The 21,445-nt window shown below is 40.6% G+C and overlaps 1 protein-coding gene across 1 annotated transcript in view; it reads left to right on the plus strand.

Annotated features, from left to right (window-relative positions):
• The first annotated feature begins 551 nt into the window (after positions 1-551).
• The window catches only part of SPOCK1 (SPARC (osteonectin), cwcv and kazal like domains proteoglycan 1), a 272,287-nt gene continuing 251,393 nt past the window's right edge, over positions 552-21,445 (plus strand). Inside the window, exons 1-2 of the mRNA XM_083871549.1 lie at positions 552-607; positions 961-1,128. Of these exons, the coding sequence (XP_083727675.1) occupies positions 961-1,128 (168 nt within the window). The 5' untranslated portion in view covers positions 552-607. The remainder of the gene's footprint in view (positions 608-960; positions 1,129-21,445) is intronic.

Raw genomic sequence — 21,445 nt, forward strand, 5'->3', positions numbered from 1 at the left:
AGTTCTGAATGTCTCCATACAGGGGCACTCCACACCCGCCCTGGGCAGCCCGTTCCAGGCATCCTCCAAGTGAAGTTCTTCCTCATAATTCAGGTGAAACTTGAGTTTAATTTATGCCCATTGCTCCTTGTCCTGTGTCTGGGAGTCTGGAAAAGACTCCACCAGCCTCTCGGCAGCCGCCTGTGCAATATTTAAACACTATCCCCTCCTGTCCGTGCCCAGCGCTCCCACCCCTCAGAGTCCCCGGCCCGGCCCGGCCCTGCGGCGGCGCTGCCCGCGCTCCGCCCCCGCGCTGCAGCGCGCCCCGCGCCCGCCAGGGGGAGCCAGCCCGCGGCCGCGCCCCCGCCGCACGGACACGGCGGGCTCGGGACCCGCACGGGCAGCGGCTCCGGCACAGACACACACAGACACACACAGACAGACAGACGGATAGCGGCACCGCCACAGCACACACACACACACACACACAGAGCGCGGCGGAACCGCGCACAGCTCAGCCCATCGCGCGGGGCTCAGCACAGAGCAGCGCGGCACCGGCAGCGGCAGGAGAAGGACAGGAGCATCATCGCACGGTGCTGCGAGCCCCGGCCGGCGGCGCTGCCCGGAGGTAGGAGCTTCCTCCCCGCCCTGGCAGCCAAACTTCGCTGCTGCGCCCGCGGGGACTCGGCTGGGCTCCGTAACCCGCGCTGATGTGCCCGGCTGGTCTCCGCCCGGCCCCGGGTTTGGTTTTATCGTTGTTACTGTTATTGTTGTTATTGATGCTGTTTGTTCCCCGCCCCTCCGGGCTGGGCGGGGGGTCTCCGCGGGCAGAAGTTGCCGAGGGCCGTAAAAGGGGCGAGTGGCCCCGAGTTGGGTCCCCTGGAAAGTTCCGTGCCCGGGAGCCGCCGCTGCCCCTCGCCCCTGTCCCTCCGCTCCTATCCCCGCTCCTCTCCTCTCCTCTCTCCTCTCCTCTCCTCGCAGATGTCGGGGGTGCTGGTGATCGCTGCCTGGTGCTTCCTGCAAGTGGAGAGCCGGCATCCCGAAATCATCACGGGCAACAGCAATCACGGCAATTTCCTGGACAACGACAAATGGCTGAGCACCGTTTCGCAGTACGATAAAGACAAGTACTGGAACAAATTCCGGGATGTGAGTACTTCTGCCTTTTAACGCGTGTTATTCGTTCCATTGGACGTGGCATCCTTTCAGGGCGCTGCTGTGGGCAGAAGAGAAATGCAGCTCGGGCAGCCGGTTGTTCCCTGTGTGAAGGATGCTCAGAGCTGTTTGGGAGCTGGACAGACAGTCCTGGCATTCCTGATTTACCCCATCGACTGGGGCAGCCTGGGCTCCCTTGTCGTCTCTCTGTTCTTACAGTCCTTCGATTTTCCTCTGGGGAGGAACTTTGAGTGAAGTTTCGGTGCTTTGCTGCTTAAGAGTCTGGTTAAGTGAAAAATGATGGAATGGTGTGTGTGTGTAAAAAGGAATACTTACCAGTTCAAGCCACAAGGTGGTAAACAGCGAAGCTTTTTGTGCCTGCAGGTTTCTTTTTTTTTTTTTTTTTTTTTTTTTTTTTTTTTTTTTTTTTTTTTTTTTTTTTTTTTTTTTGTGGAAGGGATTTTATTGTCAATTCTGCTTGTAGAGATCTTTGAGGCTGGTATAGCTTTTGGAGGAAGCAGTGCTTTAGCTCTTTTTTTTTTCCTCTGCAGTCTGGAAAAAAGGGATATCTTCAAGATGTATTATGATGTGTTATGATGCATAAAACAAATTAGTGTCTGAAGCTCAAAATTAAATCTAGACTTACTCTAGTTTGAATATAATCATGTATTAAGTCAATGACAGCACAAAAGGAAATGCAACTTTTTTTAAAAAAAATGTAATATTTAAGTAGTTTCTTTGACTTCTGCTGTCTGTACACTGAAAAAGCTTTTTTGGAGCACACACAGAAAACCCTGCTTCAGTCTGCCCAAGACTCTCTGATGGAAGCTTTGCTGTTCATGTTGATCATGAGCACAGTGAGGTTAAATGTTCTTTATTGCCTGGGATTTGTGCACCATGGCCACAGTGAGACTCTAGGAAAGGGAATACTAGAGCTGGCTAGCTGTTCTGGTACTACCCTTCCATAAGAATTTGTTTGTTTATTTAGGAATCCTGGCCTTTCATAGGATATTAACAAGTCAGACTTTTATGCTCTGCTTTTATCTCTGTGATCCTAAAACTCTATCTGATTTTGCAAAGGGGAAATACTTGTACTTGGACTTAAATGTGTGTGTCCCTGCTTAGCTTATTCTCCCTGTGTTTTTGTGTCGATTTGAGCATCTCTGTGTGAGAAAGGCTGCTGGGAATCTCAGCATAACGAAGTGTGGCCTTAGCAGTGGTATCAATTAGCAGCTGTCCTGGAGTGTGTCTTCACGTGCAGGCACCGATCACATCCACCTGCTGGGACTGCCGAGTTCTCCCACAGAAAAGGAGATTCCACAGTAAACAAGGATTCTCAGATTTACCAGACTTCAAGGGAATCTTTGTTAATATCTGGTTTAGTTGTATGGGGAACAGAAGTTAAGGATTTCACTTGTTAATTTCTACATCTCACTTGACGGGAGAACTGAGCAGCATTTGGAAATGGTAAATCGAATGAAGGACTGACACTTTAATCTGAAAACACTTCTAACTAGAGACAGATTTGTAGCAAGCAATCTTTCAACAGTCTGCTTCCAAACGGAGGCCTCATGTTAATCACAAGGCTTTAAGGTTTTATTTAAATTTATGTAAGTTTTATGTTTTCCACTTCCCTCTTACTTTTCTCTTTAAAACTGGAGTCCTTGCAACTTCTTTTCTTGTCCCCCTTCCCAAGACACAGTCTCACAAGTCCAGAGAAACTATTCGTCTTCCTGTGGAAAATATTCATGAAGAACACCTCTCATATTTCAAGATTTCACAGCTACAAATGCTTGTGTAGACCCTCTGAAAATGCTAAAAAAACCTATAAAGCCTCAAAATCTTTTATATAGGAAGAATCATTCTATGGAAAAGTAAAACCAACCTTAACCAGTGGTCTACCAAGCAAAAGCAAATAGTATAAAGTTCATGCAAAGCTTAGGTATCTTTCTATCTGGCCATCTTAATGGTTCTATTTAATTACTTCAAAACTAGCATGTTACATATGATTATTCATGAAACCTTTTATGGAGCGAATTAACAGAGACTACTAATCATCTCCTACTAAGCCTTTTCCAAAAAGAAAATATAAAAAGCTTACATATGTAATTAAGCTCTTAATTACTTGTCTTCAACCGAATTGATTTAGTGGATCATAATCTTCCATGAGAGGTTCTGTGTCCACAGATGAAGACATGCAGAGGTGGAGTTGCTGCCAGCACAGCAGGTATAGCAGAGACAGCACACTTCTTGCATGCAGAGGTGTGGTGAGAAGAAATCTGCTTCATGCCTGTGCTGTTGAGGATAGATTGTTAAAATATTTGTTAAAACGTTTCTTAAAAGACTGCCTGATGAGACGTATCATTACAGTATTAATTGCTGTGGATGGACTAGACCAGCATTTCGTGGATAAATGTTGATTTCTAGGAAAATAATCTTCCCTCTTCCCCTCATTGCCAAACTAATAAACTAACTTTATAGACTCATGTCTCCATGAGCTTCTCAGTGTAGGCTTTGCACAGGAGGCTGGAGTACAGCAGTGGTGTTGCAGTTAAAACTTTCTTGGATCTGACAGTGCAGATTCTCCAGGGCAGAAGCCCAGCTTTGCACCCCATAAATCAGCAGAGGCAAGGTTGCAGTAATTAGCACAATTACCCTTAGCTGCTCTCAGAAATCTGCCATATTATATAAAGATTGGCACAAATATTTACATTTCTGTGCCCTTCTGTTGGGTGGGGAGAAACACTGAAGGTGTGGAGCTGGGATTTGGTGTGTTTGGGTGTGGCCACTTTATGTGCATCAACACAAACATCTGCACACACAGATGTGCACATAAATCTGTCAAAATGTGGCAGCACTGTGTGGGTTGTTTACCCAGATGATGTGTAATCAAATATAAAATTTTAAAATTAAGCTTTTCTTAACTTTTTGAGTTATTCTTTTCAAAATCAATTGGTTGGTCAGCCTTACTGAGCTATGGGCCAATATAGCCTAATTCGAGGAGAAGCAATTGATTAATTTTTTTTTGTAGGATGATCCATATTTCTTTTGGGCAAGGACAGCATGGTAGTTGCACTTACTGTCTCTGTGAAGAGAGCACAGAAGTTCACCTAATTTGAAATCTGCATTTTAAACGTGACTGAATTCAATAGTGTGAAATGTGTCATCATTTTCCAAAGGCCTCAAGGGATGTGTCTAAAACAACAGTTTACAACACAATCTTTTCATGTGGTTTGAACACAATTTGTTTATTAAGTTCTCCCTTTTAAAAACAAACAACTGTAAATAAATAGTGAGACCAATGTGATTGATCTGTTGTGAAACATTTGCTGTTGAAAATCTTGTATATTTTACATCTGCCCAGCATCAATAACAGTGTAATGTCTGTGGTATTAATGAGGTTTCAATGCAATCTGAACCTGTTATTCCAGTCTGTCTTTCACTCCCTTTTCCTTGTCTGCCACAGACTTCATGTGATAGATGACAAAAATCTTAGCTGTGTCTTAAGTTGCATATTTTAGCTGAGGATAATAGTATTTAGCTTCCTCACAACTGTGTGTTGAAGCTGTAAATAAGAGAGGACAGAGCTCAGAATCTGTGGTAATATGGAATTTATTATTCACCTAATCCATATATTGAATGTGTCTTGGTACATACTTAAGTAACTGACTAGTAAGTTTCTAAAACATAAATACTAAATCAATGTAATTATTACTGGAAAAAGAAAAAAGTAAGCAAGGTGCACTCTCTAGGGAGGACCTCCAGCTATTTCCCCTGTGCAGATCTGAGGCTTGGAAAGCAGACATCAGGATTATGAAAGTCAAATTAGACCTTGATACCATGAACCCTAATATGAAGGCCTCCATCTTTTGATCAGACCTGTTGAAAGGGATCCTTTGGCTTGAGAGGAGCTTCAGAATAGGTTTGATAGGTGAATGTGAAGTGAATTCTTATGAGCCTTAGGGAGCATTTATTGTTATGGGAATAGGCATACATGTTATTGTAACAGGTCACACTGCAGCATCTCATTGTGTTCATAGAGGCTTGGCACAGAAGGCACGGAATAAATGTCATTTTAGTCTTAGATCTGCCTTTCATCAAAATTATACAAATGGACTAAGTCTAATACTTCTCCTTGGAGTTATGTCTATTAAATTATTAATGCTTGTATATAAAAAGGTAATAAGTTAAACTAGCCACGGATTAAACTGCAAAAAGGAAGAAAAAAGTTAAATTAACTAAGAGGATCTAGTATAAACCACACAAGGAATTTCTATGAAGTTGAAAGCTAAGAATCTTGGCATGAACTCTGGTTGCAGTGCGTGTTTATGCATGGCAGGCTGCCAGACCACGTTCTGAGCATTAACTAAGCTGTTTCTCTAAATTTTATTGCTTACAGAGTTTCAGCTCAGGCTATCATGTTAAAAACCCCATGCATTTTATGCCTGGAGATGCCTTGAGTCTGTGCAAGCCTAAGAAGCAAGGCATGAAATGTCATCATCTGTGTGTGTACGTTGCTCAGACTTACTGGGGATAAATAGTTACACATAACTATTTGCAGTGAGGATGGTTATCAGTAGATTAGATAGATATTAGACTTCTGACACAAACCACTGAAGGGACAATTTTGTCAGCTATTAATGTACATCACCTTTCTGAGCCTGCAAATTTCTCCTCACACCTGATCAGAAGTGCAAGTGTTAGGTGACAAAATAAATACAGGATTAGGAACTGGAGGATTTTTATTGTTTCATCTTTGCCACTGATGATTTTTGTCATTTGGGCTGGCTCTTCACACTTCTTCACTGCATTTCCCCTTGTTAGCACTTATCTTTCTCTGATTTTTGTAGCCCCAAATTAGAAGTGTGGTAGTGAAACTTGATAGCAGAGAGTTGGAAAACATGACCAGTACTGAGAAGGGTTGGAATACCAAGCAGGCAGAATTGGAAGACCTTGGGAACTCAGGTAATAGAAATGAAATGAAATTTAAAAGTACAAAGTAGAAGGTCGTGGAATTGAGAGCTAACACAAATTTATTCTAGGTCCTGGCAGCTCAGCTTGAAATAGATGAGAGGGAAAACCTGTGTACTTTCATTGATTTGCAGAGTTACTCTAAGTTACAAAAGTAATGCTACTCTGAGGATAGAAAATATATTGTAAGAGTGCAGAAAATGAAAGATTTCTGCCTCTGCTGAAGAAGTAAAAATATACAATGTATAGAAGGGACCACTTAATTATGAATATTGTGAGCACTTCTGATCAGTAAAATTCATGAAAGCTTTTTATGGAATTGGAGATCCAAAGGCCTTCCAGCATCATAGGAGAAAAGACCCTGTTTTAAAATAATATATTAATTTACTCACACAAAAGTCATTAGAAAGGAGTGGATTTTCTTCAGAATGTTTATTGAGAAAAGGACACCAAATCCAGCATTGTGTCAAGGTGAGATAAATCAATAGATAATTGGTAACAAAAATAATCTCACTGATAAATTTAGCAATAAGGTTATTACTCCACCCACAGTTATGTTTTAAAAAGTTATCTAAATGAGCACTTCATTTTCAACATGTAGCTTGTATCTTAACAAAAAAGATTATGATGCAGTGAAGAGGAATAAATGAACATGGATTTGGGGATTCTAGAAGCCTTAGGTTTTTATATCACGTGTCTATGAGTTTTAAAGCCCCTTGCTGGATGTTGTCTTGCTCCTCATCCACACAATGTGGTGGAACTTGATCTGTGACACCCAAATATCTCCTGCTCTGGTGGGATTTTTGAGGTAAGAGGTAATTTCTGTAGACTGGGTTCTTTCTGCTGTCCCTTCCCTGGCAGACACTTGCCTTCTATGTGTCTCACTATCAGAGATTTGATATCACTTTTTTTTTTTTTTTTTTTTTTTTTTTTCTGTGTTGTATTTAGGTCTGCAGGAAGAATAAAGTATTTTCCTGCCAACAATTTATTAACAGGACATCTCTTTTTTTCTTTCTTTACCTCAAATGTAAGCACAGGTTTTTATGTGATGCACTTACTGGTACATTCAATAAATACATTCCTGGAGAAACCCTTCAGGTCCTGCTAATTATTTGTACTGAATTTAGTCATAAGGAAGGTTACAGTACACTTGAGGAATGTCTGCTGGCTGGGTAATGGATGTGCCAAGTGGCTGGGTTGTGACAGGACACAGGCACCTCAGGCTGGCTTCCCAGGAGATTATCATTCCAAGCCCACCTTGAGATTTAATTGAAGGTGAAGACTCAGTGTGTGTGTATTCCAGTGGATATGCTGTACAACAGGGTTGAAATGTGATTTATAAGTCTACCCAGGCACTCCTAGCACTTTAGAGCAATTCTTACTCAACACAGGGACAAGGCTGGAATATAAATGTGATCGAAAAGTACAGCTGAGATGTACTTGCATGAAATTTAAAAGAATAGGAAAACATGAGGCTGAATCTGTGCAAGTGTAATGCATAATCATCTTCTTACAACAGAGGAGATATGCTTTCTAAAAAAGCCCTTCTCAAACTTGACACTTTTCTTTTGCAGTGGACAAGGGGAAAAATAATGGCATTTATGTCAGAATAATTAACTTGGAAGGTACAGAGAGCCAGCTTTTTCTAATTAACTGACACTTATCCAGCTTCCCTAGGAATTACCTAAGACTCTAAAGTTAAGTAGGTCAGTACAAAACTAGGGTGTTAGTTTCTGTATTATGTTTTGAATTATAACTTCAATAGTTTCCTCACTTACAGAAGGGTTCTGTAGACTGCAGTCACAAATCTTATCCCTACCATGAAATTCCGTAGATGTAAAGTTTTCTCCAACATGTATTATGCATTTTTAGAGTAACCATTCTTGTATTCTACTGCTTGCCCCTGTCCTGTCCTCCCCCCTACCCAGGTGGATTTCTTTTCCATAGGGGCTTGTTTAGTTCAAATTTAAATTGTATTTTTGTCAGATTCCTGAGAAATTCACAAAAGGAAAAAATGCCACACAAATGAGCCATATATCAGTGTAATATAAAATGGGTGGATTGAAAATCATTATAGGAGGCTGAGTTCTGATGTCAAGATAGTATAAGAGCTGCTATCAAGCTCAGGTATCTGTGGGTAAATGATACCAATTTTAAGTAAGTTGTGCAGGGTTAGGGCTGAGAAAAACAGGACCATTATTCTCAAGGGCCAAAAGTTACAAGTTAAAGGCTATTTATGATACCTTGTTTTGACCATCAGGGAGATTATCACCTTTTTTTTGGCGGGGTGGGGGGAACAGGAGATGGGGATGGGGTTTCTCAGAAATTTTAACTTTATACTTACGGTTTTAACCATGATGCTAGAGATGCGTAATTCCAGTCAGTGTGTCTTTATCAACATGTTTTGAGGGTAAAATGCAAGCCTGTCTGAATTTGGGGTGGAGCAGCTGAGCTGCTTTTGCAAGAAGTAGGACTTCATAAGGAAAGTGGTGTTCAAATATTACATCTGGGGTGTGAAAACCTTTTTCTTTTAGGTAACATCTGCTTATGCAAGGACTGTTTCATTATTCCTTTCCTTAAGTAACCAAAACTGAGATGTATCCAAGGGAGATGTAGTGAAGTCTTGGTTATGTTGAAGCTGATGGCCAAATTGTCAAAGCCTTTAGTGAGGCTTGAGTTTGATTCTTGTAATTGCTTATCTACCTTTTCTCTTAGACAAAGAACAATACATGACAGACCAGTTAGATTAAACAGTTCTTTTTGCCTTTTGGAGGACACTGTGGAATTGGAAAAGCCTGAAAGATCAGGTGTCTGGCCAGCATAAATAGAAGAAGCTCCCTCAAAGTCCCTGGAAGAATCAAACTATCTGAAAATCAAACATCTGCAGTCTACAAAGTACACACTTTATAGATTTCAACCAAAACAAGAAAGCAGAGTTGACACAGAGTAAAATTAAGGTGATGCTGCTGCCTCCAGTGTGATTTTTCTGTACTTCCACCACTTAACTCTTCCAGCCTTAGAAAGGGACTGATTGCTGCTGAGTTCCCATGTCCCAACTCTGAGTAAGCAGTCTGTCATCAGCTAGATAACTCCAGCAGTTATCATTGGGGGATTTGCTGTAGCAGGTTGGCAGCTAAAATTGAATTGCACGTTTGGACTGAACAGCTAATGTCTAATGACTTTCAAGGCTAAGATATGATTCAAAATTCAGTTTACAGATAAATTGCTAAGCTACTCAATAGTGGCTTTGGCAGGGAGTAGATTGGTCTTTATCTGTCACTTCTGTGACTTGGCTTGTAATCCTGGGTAACAGGAAATCATTCTCATTAAATAGGTACACGGGGCATCAATTAATTCTGTGATCTTAGCTGTCCTCTTAATGAACTTTGTGTCATAAATTTACTTCACTGATTGCTTTCTCCCAGGTTGATAGAAAAATATTTTATTAAAAATTACTGTCAGAGTAACTATTTTCAGATTAGTTTTTTAAAAAGGTTTCAATATATCACAGCTTAGAGTTGAGTACTGACTAACATGGGGATTGATAGAGGTAAGTGATAGTTGTCTGTCTCTTCAGGCTGCTTTGAAATTGTCTAATCAGGAAATTCAGCTGTGTACACAATTTCATTTGAGATTGCACAGCATAAATTTTATGTGGTTTTAGCTTGGAGATCTGTCTTCATTCTTCCTTGCCTGGGTTCCGTTGTCCATCTAGAAGTTTATTCCAGCAGAGTTTGTGTATTGGCCTTTCTGGCTTTAAGTGGTAGCAGTTAGGGAACTTGAACCTGGACAAGGGACTGAGGTAGAAAGATAGAGGCAGCTGCAGTCACTGGATCTCAGTGGGGGGATGTTTAAATTTTAGAGCATGGGAGAGAGGCGGAAAATTATACTTGTAGGATTAAGAAGAAATTAAGCTAAATTGTTTCTTCAAGGGAGTAGAAAACATTGCTTTTAGAATAGTGTTTCTGTGTGTACTAGGGGTGTTGAAGTTCTTGGTAGAATTTGATTATAATTGGTAAATATTTATAAAAATCAGTTTGAGAGTATTCAGAATTCCCTGGAATTTCTTGGTGAATTACAAAAGCGTTGTACTTTGAACACTTGTTTTCTAGAACAGCTCTGTCAGTCCTTCTGTCCGTGTAGGTGCACCAGTGCCCACTGTGCTGGCAGAGCGGTGTGTAGCCCTGGCTCTTGTGGGGTTTGCTGAGTGTCCATCCCAGGCGGTGGGGCCGGCCGGGCTGCCCGGAGCTGTCCGGGGCTGGAACATCTCAGGTATAGGGCGTGCCCTGCCTGGAGCTGTCCGGGGCTGGAGCATCCCAGTGAACCGGCCGTGTCCTCCCCGGAGCTGTCCTGGACTGGAGCATCTCAGATCATAAGCCGTGTCCTCCCTGGAGCCGTCCGGGGCTGGAGCATCTCAGTGAACTGGCCATGCTGTCCGGAGCTGTCCAGTGCTAGAGCTGCTCAAGTGATCGGCCATGCCCTGCTCGTGGCTGGAGCATCTCAGATGATCGGGCGTGCCCTGCCCGGAGCTGTCTGGGACTGGAGCATCTCAGGGCCCGGCTGTGCCTGTGCGGGGCTGGAGCCACTCAGGGAACAGGCTGTGGCTGTGCGGGGCTGGAGATGCTCAGGGCCCGGTTGTGCCTGTGCGGGGCTGGAGATGCTCAGGGAACAGGCTGGGGCTGTGCGGGGCTGGAGCCACTCAGGGAACAGGCTGTGCCTGTGCGGGGCTGGAGATGCTCAGGGAACAGGCTGTGCCTGTGTGGGGCTGGAGATGCTCAGGGAACTGCACAGTACACAGTGAGGATCCTTCCTCTCGCTTGAGAGTCCTGAAGCTTTTTGTGGCATCCTGTACTACGTGGGAAAGCACTTTCCTGACATGGTTTAGGCACATGGGAATGTATATCTAGATTAGACAGATGTGAAAGCAGAGGATAAAGCTGGTTCAGAGTTATCCATCAAGCTAATGTCAGATATAACAACAAAATTTATGTCGTGCAAGTCCCAGGACAGTGCTCTTCTGCGGAGCGATGAACTGTGCTGGAATACAGAGAGACAAAGCTTAACAGGGCTGGGTGGATATATGTGCCACTATCTGACAGCAGTGTTTATTGGCCCAGATTCATTTCTTGTTTGATAACATTAACTTCACTCAAGGTATATAAGGGATAAATTTTGTTCCCCCCCCCTTTTTTTTTTTTTTTTTAAGTGAAGTCAGGGTAAGCAATCTTTTATGCTAGGTAAATGTTATTTATTATTTATTTAATGCTAGGTGAATAGCATATTGGAGGAGGACTTCTGTTAAAGCAGAGATATTAGGCAGAGTAGATTTCATTTTTATGTTAAACTACATGTCATGAAACACATGAGGCTCAGGTCTTTTACATCTACTGATCTTTTAAAAACTTGTCTAAAAAACCCACTTTTTCAATAAAAGTACACTGGAGTGCTACATTCAGCAAGGATATCTATAAACATATGATAATTAGTGGTTTAAATACATAATTGTCTGCAGTATTCCTTAAGCATAACCATGAATCTCTACATTATGGTTCACTCAGGACAGCAGCATCCAAAAAGAAGTCATGCTACAGTTAATTAGAATAAATATAAACTGTTAAAATGCTGCATACTGCCAGTTATGCGTAGAACTGCAGTTATGCAGCGTGAAGGAAGCTGATAAACCAGATATATTTGCTCATAAGGAAGCATATAGTGATTCAGATCAGTGACCACAGATTTATTAGTCTCTTCATGCTTATATAACAAAGTTAAGTTGGATATAACAAGACACTTAAGGGTTTATTTTCATTGGAGTATGAGGCAAGATGGACCAAAATGGGGATTCTTATGTGACACAAATGTCTGGTTTTATATTTAGTCTCCTTTTTGTAAAGCCTTTGTCTCTTCTGATGAAGTGATTTCTTTCTTATGCATGTGTCTTATCTTAATAAGTTAAAATGCTCAGCAGAGCAAAGGTTCTGTGACTTGTAATGAACTTACAACCTAAGATGAAATGTAATCCCTTTCCCCTGGAGATTGTGCTGTTGGAGATTGTGAGCAAGCATTTCCTGTCCATGTGCACTGCCTGTAAAAGAGAAAAGGCTGAACACAAGTACAAGAAACTTTAATGGGTATAGATCAACAATTTTGAAGCATTCACGAAAAGCTCCTATGAACGATTTTAGAACTGTGGTAAAAGATATTGAAATTTCCCCTTGTAAAGTAACATATGGCATCACAAATAGTCCTATCCCAGTATGTAAAGGAAAAAGAAATCCAAACAACTTCTTATGGGCCATCTTTTACTATCAGTATTTTTTAAAAGTAACTGCACAACCTTAGCATCAGTTTCTGTTGAGCTACTGCATCCACACTTTAATGGTAGAATATGTCCCTGTGTAATCAAGAACGAGCAATATTCTATTACAACAGGGCAATGTACAAATACAGACAGATGTGGCATGTGCTGCAGTTTCCATTAGCAAAAAAAAGAAGCTGCAAATAGGAAGCAATTTTGAAACCTGCCACCATAATTGCAAACCCATTACTGATATATCAGGGATGGTGCAGTTGATGTGTTCCCTCCAGAATGACGCAAAGTTGTCTATAAAATTTGAACTCACTAAGGAGAAATGTGGATATAAAATAAGATGCTATAAGATCCTTAAGGCATGGCTGATTTTAAAGCTGAAGCTCCCTGAAATTAGGAGTTACTGAAACAGCAATGATGGAATAAATGTGTTTTCTTCAGTTATTTCTATAGGTGCAAGGAAATAAAAGAAAATAAAACTAAAAAAAACCCCAAACCAAACAAAAGGCTTCATAATACCAAAAAAATCCCAAAGCCCCAAAGCATAAAATCTGTGTCAGAGGCAAATGAATGCTGGATAATTTAGTGGATCCAGATAAAGGAGTCATGACTGAAATGGAGACATGCTCCATTAGGTGAGAAATCATGTCTGGAACAATCTTTCCTAAAGCCCAGTGATTTCTCCTCATGGAAAATACCTGGCAGAAAGAGGAAACGAGAACAAGACATGTGTCTGCATGTATAGCAGTAATGAATCTATAAACACAGAGAGAATGGAAAAAAGTAAATGAGGAAAACCATGTTTCACTTCATTATAGGGAATTCCAAAATGACAGTGATGGTGTTAGGGTTAGAGGGAGAGGAGAACAGGAAGAGATTTAGGAAGGATGCAGCTGAAAATTATTTACCCACTGAGCATCATCCTGGGTGACCCCGACTTGGGCAGCAAAGAGCTCTTGTGAGCAAAGCTGCTGGCAAGCCCCACTTCAGATGTATGTGTGATTCTGCATGGTTTTAAGCTTGTCCTGCTGAGTATACACAACACATTTTGGACTCTGAGCAATCTCCAATGGCCTGTTGCCAGATGAGAAGCTCTAAACATCTGCCCTTCTGTGGTCTTCCTACTGTGGGACTTGTGTGGTGGGTGGTATTGCTTTTCATTTGAGACAAACAACGAAGATGCATGGCAGAAAGAATATATGCACTTTAATTACTCTTTTTCCTTGCAATGTTGTTGTGGATATTTGTAGCATTCATAATTAGCAGAGGAACAGATGGCAAAAGCTTGGTTTAAAACAGAGCATCCATCGAGTGATCATGTGGTGCTGCAAGCTTGTTTGGGAAGGAGTTTGTTCCCTTGGATGATGCTCCAACACAGTGGTGCAGGAGTAAAGTAGGAAGATAATTTCTAACAGTTGGTGTAATTCAGTGTGTAGGACATATAAAAAGCATGGAACACATTTAAACATATAAAATATCTCCTGGATTCTCATGTCTTGTGCTGTAAAAAGATGAATTTCAACTTTACTGTTCTGCAAAGCTGAAACCTGTTATGTATGAATTTACATACAGGGGAAGTACAGTGAAATGTCCCTAAGATTTCCCCATTCCCCTGTCCTGTATCTGCACAGCAGGGAACAATTTAGTTGTTCTGTGCTCAGATTTCAGTAACTATTGTACTGCAGCTTAATCAAAAAAACACCCCCAACAAAACAAATCAAAAAACCCTGGGTATATATTTCACTTCTGTGCTTCCAACATTAACATGGTGCTGCAATTTTTCAAAGCTGCAAAACATGAGAGGATTTTGTCAGCATTTCACCATGACACTTGTTTCACTGAGAAAGCCAGAGGGCAAAACAGAGTGGTTTCTTTTGGTCCATGTAATGTTTTTAGAAGGCAGTGGTAGCCCGGCAGGCACAATCACTGAGATATGTATGAGGTAATGTTCACAATGATGAGATTCTGGATGTAAGGGCTGATTGATTAGTTGCGTGATTCCATGTTCCAAATTCAAAACTTAGAAATATTTGATTTTAAGGAGAGGTAGGAGCAAGGAGGAGATTGCTGAACAGAAAAAGAAGCTAAATCTGTTCTTCATCGATAAAACAGAAGTGTGGTATTCTCCATCCCAAAGGAGCTGAATGGATTATTGCAACCATCCAATCTAGTCGAGATCACGTTTTCTTTTCTGCTTTTATCTTTTCTTAAAAAAGATAAATGAACCCATGTTGAGATACTTATCTCTGTGAGATGACCTGTATTTACCTTCTAGTCACAATGAACTGGATATTCTCTTTCCCTGTGAAACTGTATCACTCTTTCTCCTTGTGGACTCTATGGATGAAGACAAAAAATATTTCTGTGAAAAAAGTGGTACCATTCCCTTCATCTATGTAATATTTTGGAGGATATCTGTAATAGCCAATGAAATTATCTTTGATGGCTCCTATTTTTTCTCCTTCTTTTAAAATATATTGTGAGTTGTGTTTTCTTTTTCTTTCATGAACTCCCTATATCTCCTCACAGTAAATAGTTAACAGAATATACTAGTTTTGTGTTTGCCTAACATCTTTCTAAAATTTTCATCTTCAATTTCCATGCAAAACTGAGTCAAAATTCTTTCACTGTGAAAAGTGAAGTTTCCAATTGCACCAGTTTCTGCATTGACAAGATTGAATGAATTGTTAGTGCTTATTCAGTTCAGCCGATGGGGATTTTTTTTTTAATTCTTGAGTATATTTAGATCATAAAACTCTTGGGATGGAAACACTTCCGTGTTGATTGTACAAAAGCTAAGACTGGGGCCTGTCATCTTTGCAAGGGCTGCTGACCAGTATAAATTTTAAAATACAAATAATTAATCTTTATCCCCAAATGATGTGGTCAGTAGTAGAACTGAATTAATGCAACCATGTCAATATGGGGTCTTTTTGTGTTGACAATCTCTGCCTTCTCAGTGTGCTGCTCTTGTTAAGAGCAGTTTGCTCAGACTACAGACAAACTTCAGCCAAGTTTATTGGAAGAACAACACTTGCACAGGGTTTGACTTATCCTGGGGCTCCCGTACCTCCCTTTCCTTTTGCAAATCCCATAAAACCAGTTCAGGTTCAGAAATAGCCTTTTCTAAGTTAATGAAGTATTTTCACTTTAGGGATTATCAAAACAGTCACAACCATCTTAATATTCAGTTACAAGAGCTACAAAAGCAATATAATTTCAGTTGCCCCATAGCAGAATTAAGCCCAAGCTGTTTGAAACTTTAGTCAGAAATGCTTCCCTCACCAAGAATTTCCAGAAACTATTAACTTATTACAACCACTTGAGCCAACAGGCCCATGAGTTGTAGAAATTTTGCCCAGTAGAGTTCCACTTTCTCCCTTGTTTTTGAGGCTTTCAGTGGATTTTTAAGATGCCTTTCCTCACAGTGATTGCTGAACACCACCTCAAAGGGTCTTAGTTGCATGTTCATGGCTTCAGAAGATGCTTCTGAATTGCTGAAAGTATGGAATAGACAAAATGCCTTATCTATCACCTGACAATAAGTTAATGCAGCTGTGCTGCTTGAAACTCCAGCTGCCTTCAGGAGCTGAGGAATTACATGGTGTTCCCCATAATGACAGGGCTTGCAGCCACCTGCTGGGTTGGGAATGGTTCCTCCCAGTTTAGACTGTAACTTGCACTAACGGGACTGTGCAAAAAGCTGAGGAAGAAATTAAGGCCACCTAATCCCTTCTGCTAGTGCCACCAGCAGCCCAGTAGTCAGGGCTGTGTGTTGGGTGGCTGTGGATGGTTTGAGAAAGCGTGGGGCAGGTACCTCAGGGATGTTCAGAGAGTGGGAGACTTTTGTTTTGAAAAAGATCATTAAGTGACTGCTCAGCAACACAACATGAAAAATGTGTGTGGTGCTAGAGAAAACCAGTGAAATCCAATGACAGGGAGTAAACAGCATATTGTTAACAATTGGGAGGAGTGACAGGAGGGAAAATAAAAAGGAATTCCATAAAGCACATTTTCATTTGCTGCCTACGGAGTGTTTCTTTCTGGGGAAAGGCAGAATGCAAATTGTTGCTCACTTTTGTCCAAAACACTGTTTAGAGAGCAAATTCCTGATTTGGGGGCAATGCTGCCTTTCCAAACTTTAAAACAAGTGCAGTGTTAAATCAAACCATGGCAGATTTGCACCCTGCTGTGATCATGCAGCTCTTTCTCCTCCCACCTCCTTTCCATATGTCAGCAGCAGTGCTCAGCCTTTGCCTGCTTACCCTTCCTGAGTGCTGCAAATCCTTTTCACTGGGCCTGTACACAGACACCAAGAGCCAGGGGATGGTTGCTGCCTTCCTTTATATTCCTGCACAGAGCACAGCAACTACCCAGCCTTCCCTCCATGTCTTCCAGTTCATCACTCCTTGTGAATCTGACACTGATTTCACTTCTGTGCTTAGTTAAGAGCACTTCTTTTATCTTTTGCTTTCACATGAACACAGCACACAAATAGCAAATGCTGGAGTGCTGTGGGAATAGCTCCTCCTTCATTTCAGCCTCATCATTTCTGTTACATAAATGGTTTTATTTTTTTTTCCAGCTTCCACTTTTGGAAAAGCAAAGCAAAATATATTGATTTTTAATCTCTACAGTGTTGTTTTTACCCTACTGAATATGAGAAAAATAAGCCTGTTTTTCAGAGATAGACACTAGATCATGTTTCACAATTTCATGACAAATTCCCAAAAGTGAAGCTGTCACTGTAATTTGGATGATAAAAACAATAAGAAAATGCCAAACTAAAAGTCATGTCCAACCTCACTTTACGAATGAGATGACAAGCTACCAGCCAGAGTTAAAAAGAATATCCAATATCCAGTCTCTGCTTTCATCCCTGTACCACTGGCAAGGCTCCTAGACTGGAGCCTGGGAGAGCATTGATAATTGGCCAGGATATGGCTGCACATGAGAGAGGCCACTAAATCATTTGGCACTTCTGGCAATTTTCTTCCAAGAGAGCCCTGGGATTCCTGTGAGTCTGCAGCGAGCAGGATGGCTGCTCTGGAGGAGGAATCCTAATGTGCTTGAGATCTCTGTGGAAAGGATCCACTAACATTTTGAGATGTTCTGGCAGCATGAAGCACTAATGCCTCTATTACTGAGGTTCTGAGGGTAAAAAAGCCTGAGTTTAAAAAAACAACCACAATGAACCAATCCACATTAAAACTGTCTTTGGCAGTTTGTTTATATGAAAGTTATTCACACACTTATTTACAATTACACAAAGTATTGTTTAAAATTCAGAGTTTTATGCCTAAATATAAACCTGTTTAGATAAGTTCTACTGTTTATTCTCAGAGAAAAATCTGTAGCATTTTCCACTGAACCTGTATGCACATTTTTTAAAGAAGTCATCCATATAATGAATTTACCATGTTTTCTAACTTTTTTTTGTCAACAAAGATATATTCAGAGGCAAAACAGGCAGCTTTTTTTACTATTCTCTTTGGTATCAACTAGAGTAGATATGTTCTATGATTCTGTGATGTTGTTACAGTTTCAGTTCAGAAATAACTGATATTCCATCTGCTCCTCTTCTGTATTTTGCAGTGAGTTAAGCTGTGTAGGATTCCCTTATAACATGTTGAACTCTCCCATGGAAATAATAGACTGTGATAACAGGGGCCAAACTTTCATGATTTCTGGAGTTATGAATTTTAATGTGATACTAGAGCTGAAAAGAGTTTTTGAGAATGAAAAATTGATGTTTCCTTATCTCCATTTTGAAGAGTGGTGTAGAGAAAGTAAAAATAATTAAGTACCCTTCATTTTTCCTTCTGGCGACCAGTTTTCTGACTTTTGCCTATTTGGTGACTATTTTAGCCTCAAGCTAAGTCCCTAAAACCCTGAAAGAATATCCTTCTGCCTCACACAAGGTTAAGTCAGTATTTCTGAAAGGGCTGTAGCTAGTATAGATTATCCTTCAGGCAGTGCTCTCTCCCTTTGGAGCTCTGCACTGACATTTAAAATCCTGTATTTGACATATTCATCAACAATATAGGGATGGGTGATGTGCTTGCTGAAAGAGATTTAGTTATAAAATATTTTGGTTCATGTCCTGGATAAAGAGATTTTAGTAGAATTAAAGCTTCTCAGATTTTCAAAATAGGTTCTTTCTGTTCTTTAAGGCTTCCTGCTTTGTCTCCAGGTTCCCAGGAACCTTCATACTCTGATTTATCTCTGAAGTTGATATTAAGCAAGAACTCGGCTCTCAAGGAAAGAAAACATTTTAATGGGTTTCTCATAATAATCTTGCTAGTAAGGCATGCTTAAAAATAAACTGCTTCTCTCCTTCCCTCCCTCCTGGAGTCAGCTGAGAGGACAACAGCTGAATCATCTCTCTGAGTCATGCAAACTGCTGTCATTGTTTGATGTAAAGATGAACTAAAAAGCTGTCATTTGCTTGGGAATATTTTTATACTTGACTCACTTGTCCAGTGAAGGGAAGAGTTTTTGTTAGGTTGTTTTTAGTGGGTTTTTTTAATCTTTTTTGCCTCCTTTCACATGGAAAATTACAATGAAGCCATGTGTCATTTTTACGGCTATAAACTCTGCTGAGAAAAAAGCTTTACAGAAATCTTCCACCTCAGAGCATCTGTCAGCTCAAAAGTCTGGCTTTTTTTTGCAGCTGTACACAAGCTCTGTGAGGCCCTGTACAAACAGACCTTTCCTTCAAAATATCTGGGCTTGTACAAACACCTTCTCCTGCCCAGCCTGTGCTGCCTGAAATGATTCACTCATCTCTGGGCTGCCCATGCTCTCACCCTGATGTCTGACAGTTGATCCTCAGGTTCATATGGTTTCTGCTTTTGCTTTCACTTTCCTTCCCCTCCTCCCTTCTTGTTCTCTCTTGGTTTATCTTTCTTTATCTCTTGTAGTTGACCCTGCAGCACCCGCTACTCTTTCTTCACTCTGTCATCTCTGTTGTCCATCCTCTTTCTTTTTTTCTAGAGTTAATCTTTCTCCCCTCCTTTTATAATAGATGCCTTTAATATTTTCTTCCATTAAGTCCAAGTTCTTCCAAGTCCTGTGAGTTTGCTACCAGATATTGCTAGGCAGTAAGTCATAGCAGAACAGAGCTATTTTATCCAAACTGATGATGCTGTGATCAGTCTGATTTTCATCTTAAACCTGGCACACTGAAAACTGGCATAGATACCTGCCCAGGAATTGCTGCCCTCTGGGCCTACAGTACTTGAAAGAGTGAAGCAGTGCTGAAAAATGCTACAAACTTGGCAGAAGTGCAGAGACTACTTCAGAGTCCTAATTTCTCTAGCAGTCTGTCCAACTGTAATTGTAAGCATTTATTTAAGCTCCCTCATCATGGCCTCACAAAAAAAGGTGGAGTTTTTCAAAACTGCCTAGCTGAAAGAAAATCTCTACTTCCAGTTCAAGAGACTAGATAGGAGATGGAGATGCAGCTTCTCTTCATTGCTTTGTCTACCATAAAATTTAACATTACTGACTAAATTACTATTATTATTATTTTAATACCCCTGAAACAAATAATGGGTTTAATAAATTTCTTACCTAAGGAATCTAATAATACACATCTCACATGAACTGGAAGGCTTAGCTGTTCAGTTTTTGGGCACTTAATGTTTTGTTCTAGGACCCACATTAAAGCTAAGTGCCATAGTCTCTTTTAAGTGTAGTAATTTTGAAATCTATTACAGTGATCTCAAAATATTAAAAGAAGAGAACAGTGATATTCCTGCTTCTATAACCCTACAAGATCATTTCCTTGTACTCTTGAAGATGGAATTTATGTCACTTAAGCTTTGAGGCTAAGCCCAGTCCAGCACTCTCCACTGTGACTTGCAGGCTGCACTATCAAATTTTTCCCTCATTTACCCCTAATCAACAGGGTAAGCTTCTTTTCTGAGATCTATCTCTCTCCAAAAGGTGTATTTTGAATGCTGCTCATGTTTTGGAATGCAGTGGAAGGGAAGTCATTTAGAGATACCAGATTAGAAAGAGTTTGGATTCCTGAGGAAGTGCTGTATAGCTACCAGATCAGTACAATCTGGAGTTTAAAGCCCAGCTAAAAACATTAATTTTCCTGTTAGACAGGAGATCATTAACAAGTGTGATTTTGTCTGTCCTGCAAATAAATGAACAGAGCCTCTTGGAACACTGCATAAGAGATAAACACTAATGTAAAGCAGATATAGCCATTTAACACAGGAAATAAAGGTATTGTATAAAGCAAGTTGCATTATATGAAAGATCCATTTGAAACCCAAGGTTAATGTTTTATATTGAGTATTTACCATTTTATAGGTGCTACAAAAATTAATTTAGTTTGTAAATGTCGTGCTCTCTTTCAGGAAAACTGTAGCCTGACCATTATTATGTAAAATACCATGGAATTTAATTGCATTATTTTGATTAAGTCAATATAATGTTATCTCATTTCTCTAGCCAGAAGTACTAAGCAGACAGCATGGCTATGCTATGGTTTTGATACCTTGCTGGAAGCTTCAAACAAATTGTTGTTATAATGAAGCTGTGAAGTCCTCACCCTGATAAAGCTTTATCATGTTCAGATTGAAGATATTGCTTCAGCATATTTCAGAAATGCAGAATAACCCCCCCCCACCTGGTTCTCTTATCTCCATGGCAAACCATGGTTTCTGCTTATCTGATCCCTTGCGTGTGTCACAGCAGTTTCCTGGAGAGCCTGAGAAAATTGAGTGTGAGGCACATCACTGCCTCTCTGAGTCCCACTCCATTTTTCTGACAGATCTGCTGAAATTGGTGGCATCCTTCCACTCTACCTGTATGCACATTGTGTAACCACAGGGATGAAAGTCAGTCATATTTCCTGTAATATCAGTGAATCCTCATTTTCACATTTGTGCTTAGCCCCAGTGCAACCAGCAGAGTTTTTGTAGACCCCAGTAAGATGTTCAAGCAATTGGCCTCCTCACACTTTGAAGTAAAAGAAATACATAACCTTCCCTTTTCTTTTTTACTGGTTTT

The sequence above is a fragment of the Zosterops lateralis genome (genome assembly GCF_965231275.1).
Source record: "Zosterops lateralis genome assembly, chromosome: 14".
Taxonomy (NCBI): Eukaryota; Metazoa; Chordata; class Aves; order Passeriformes; family Zosteropidae; genus Zosterops; species Zosterops lateralis.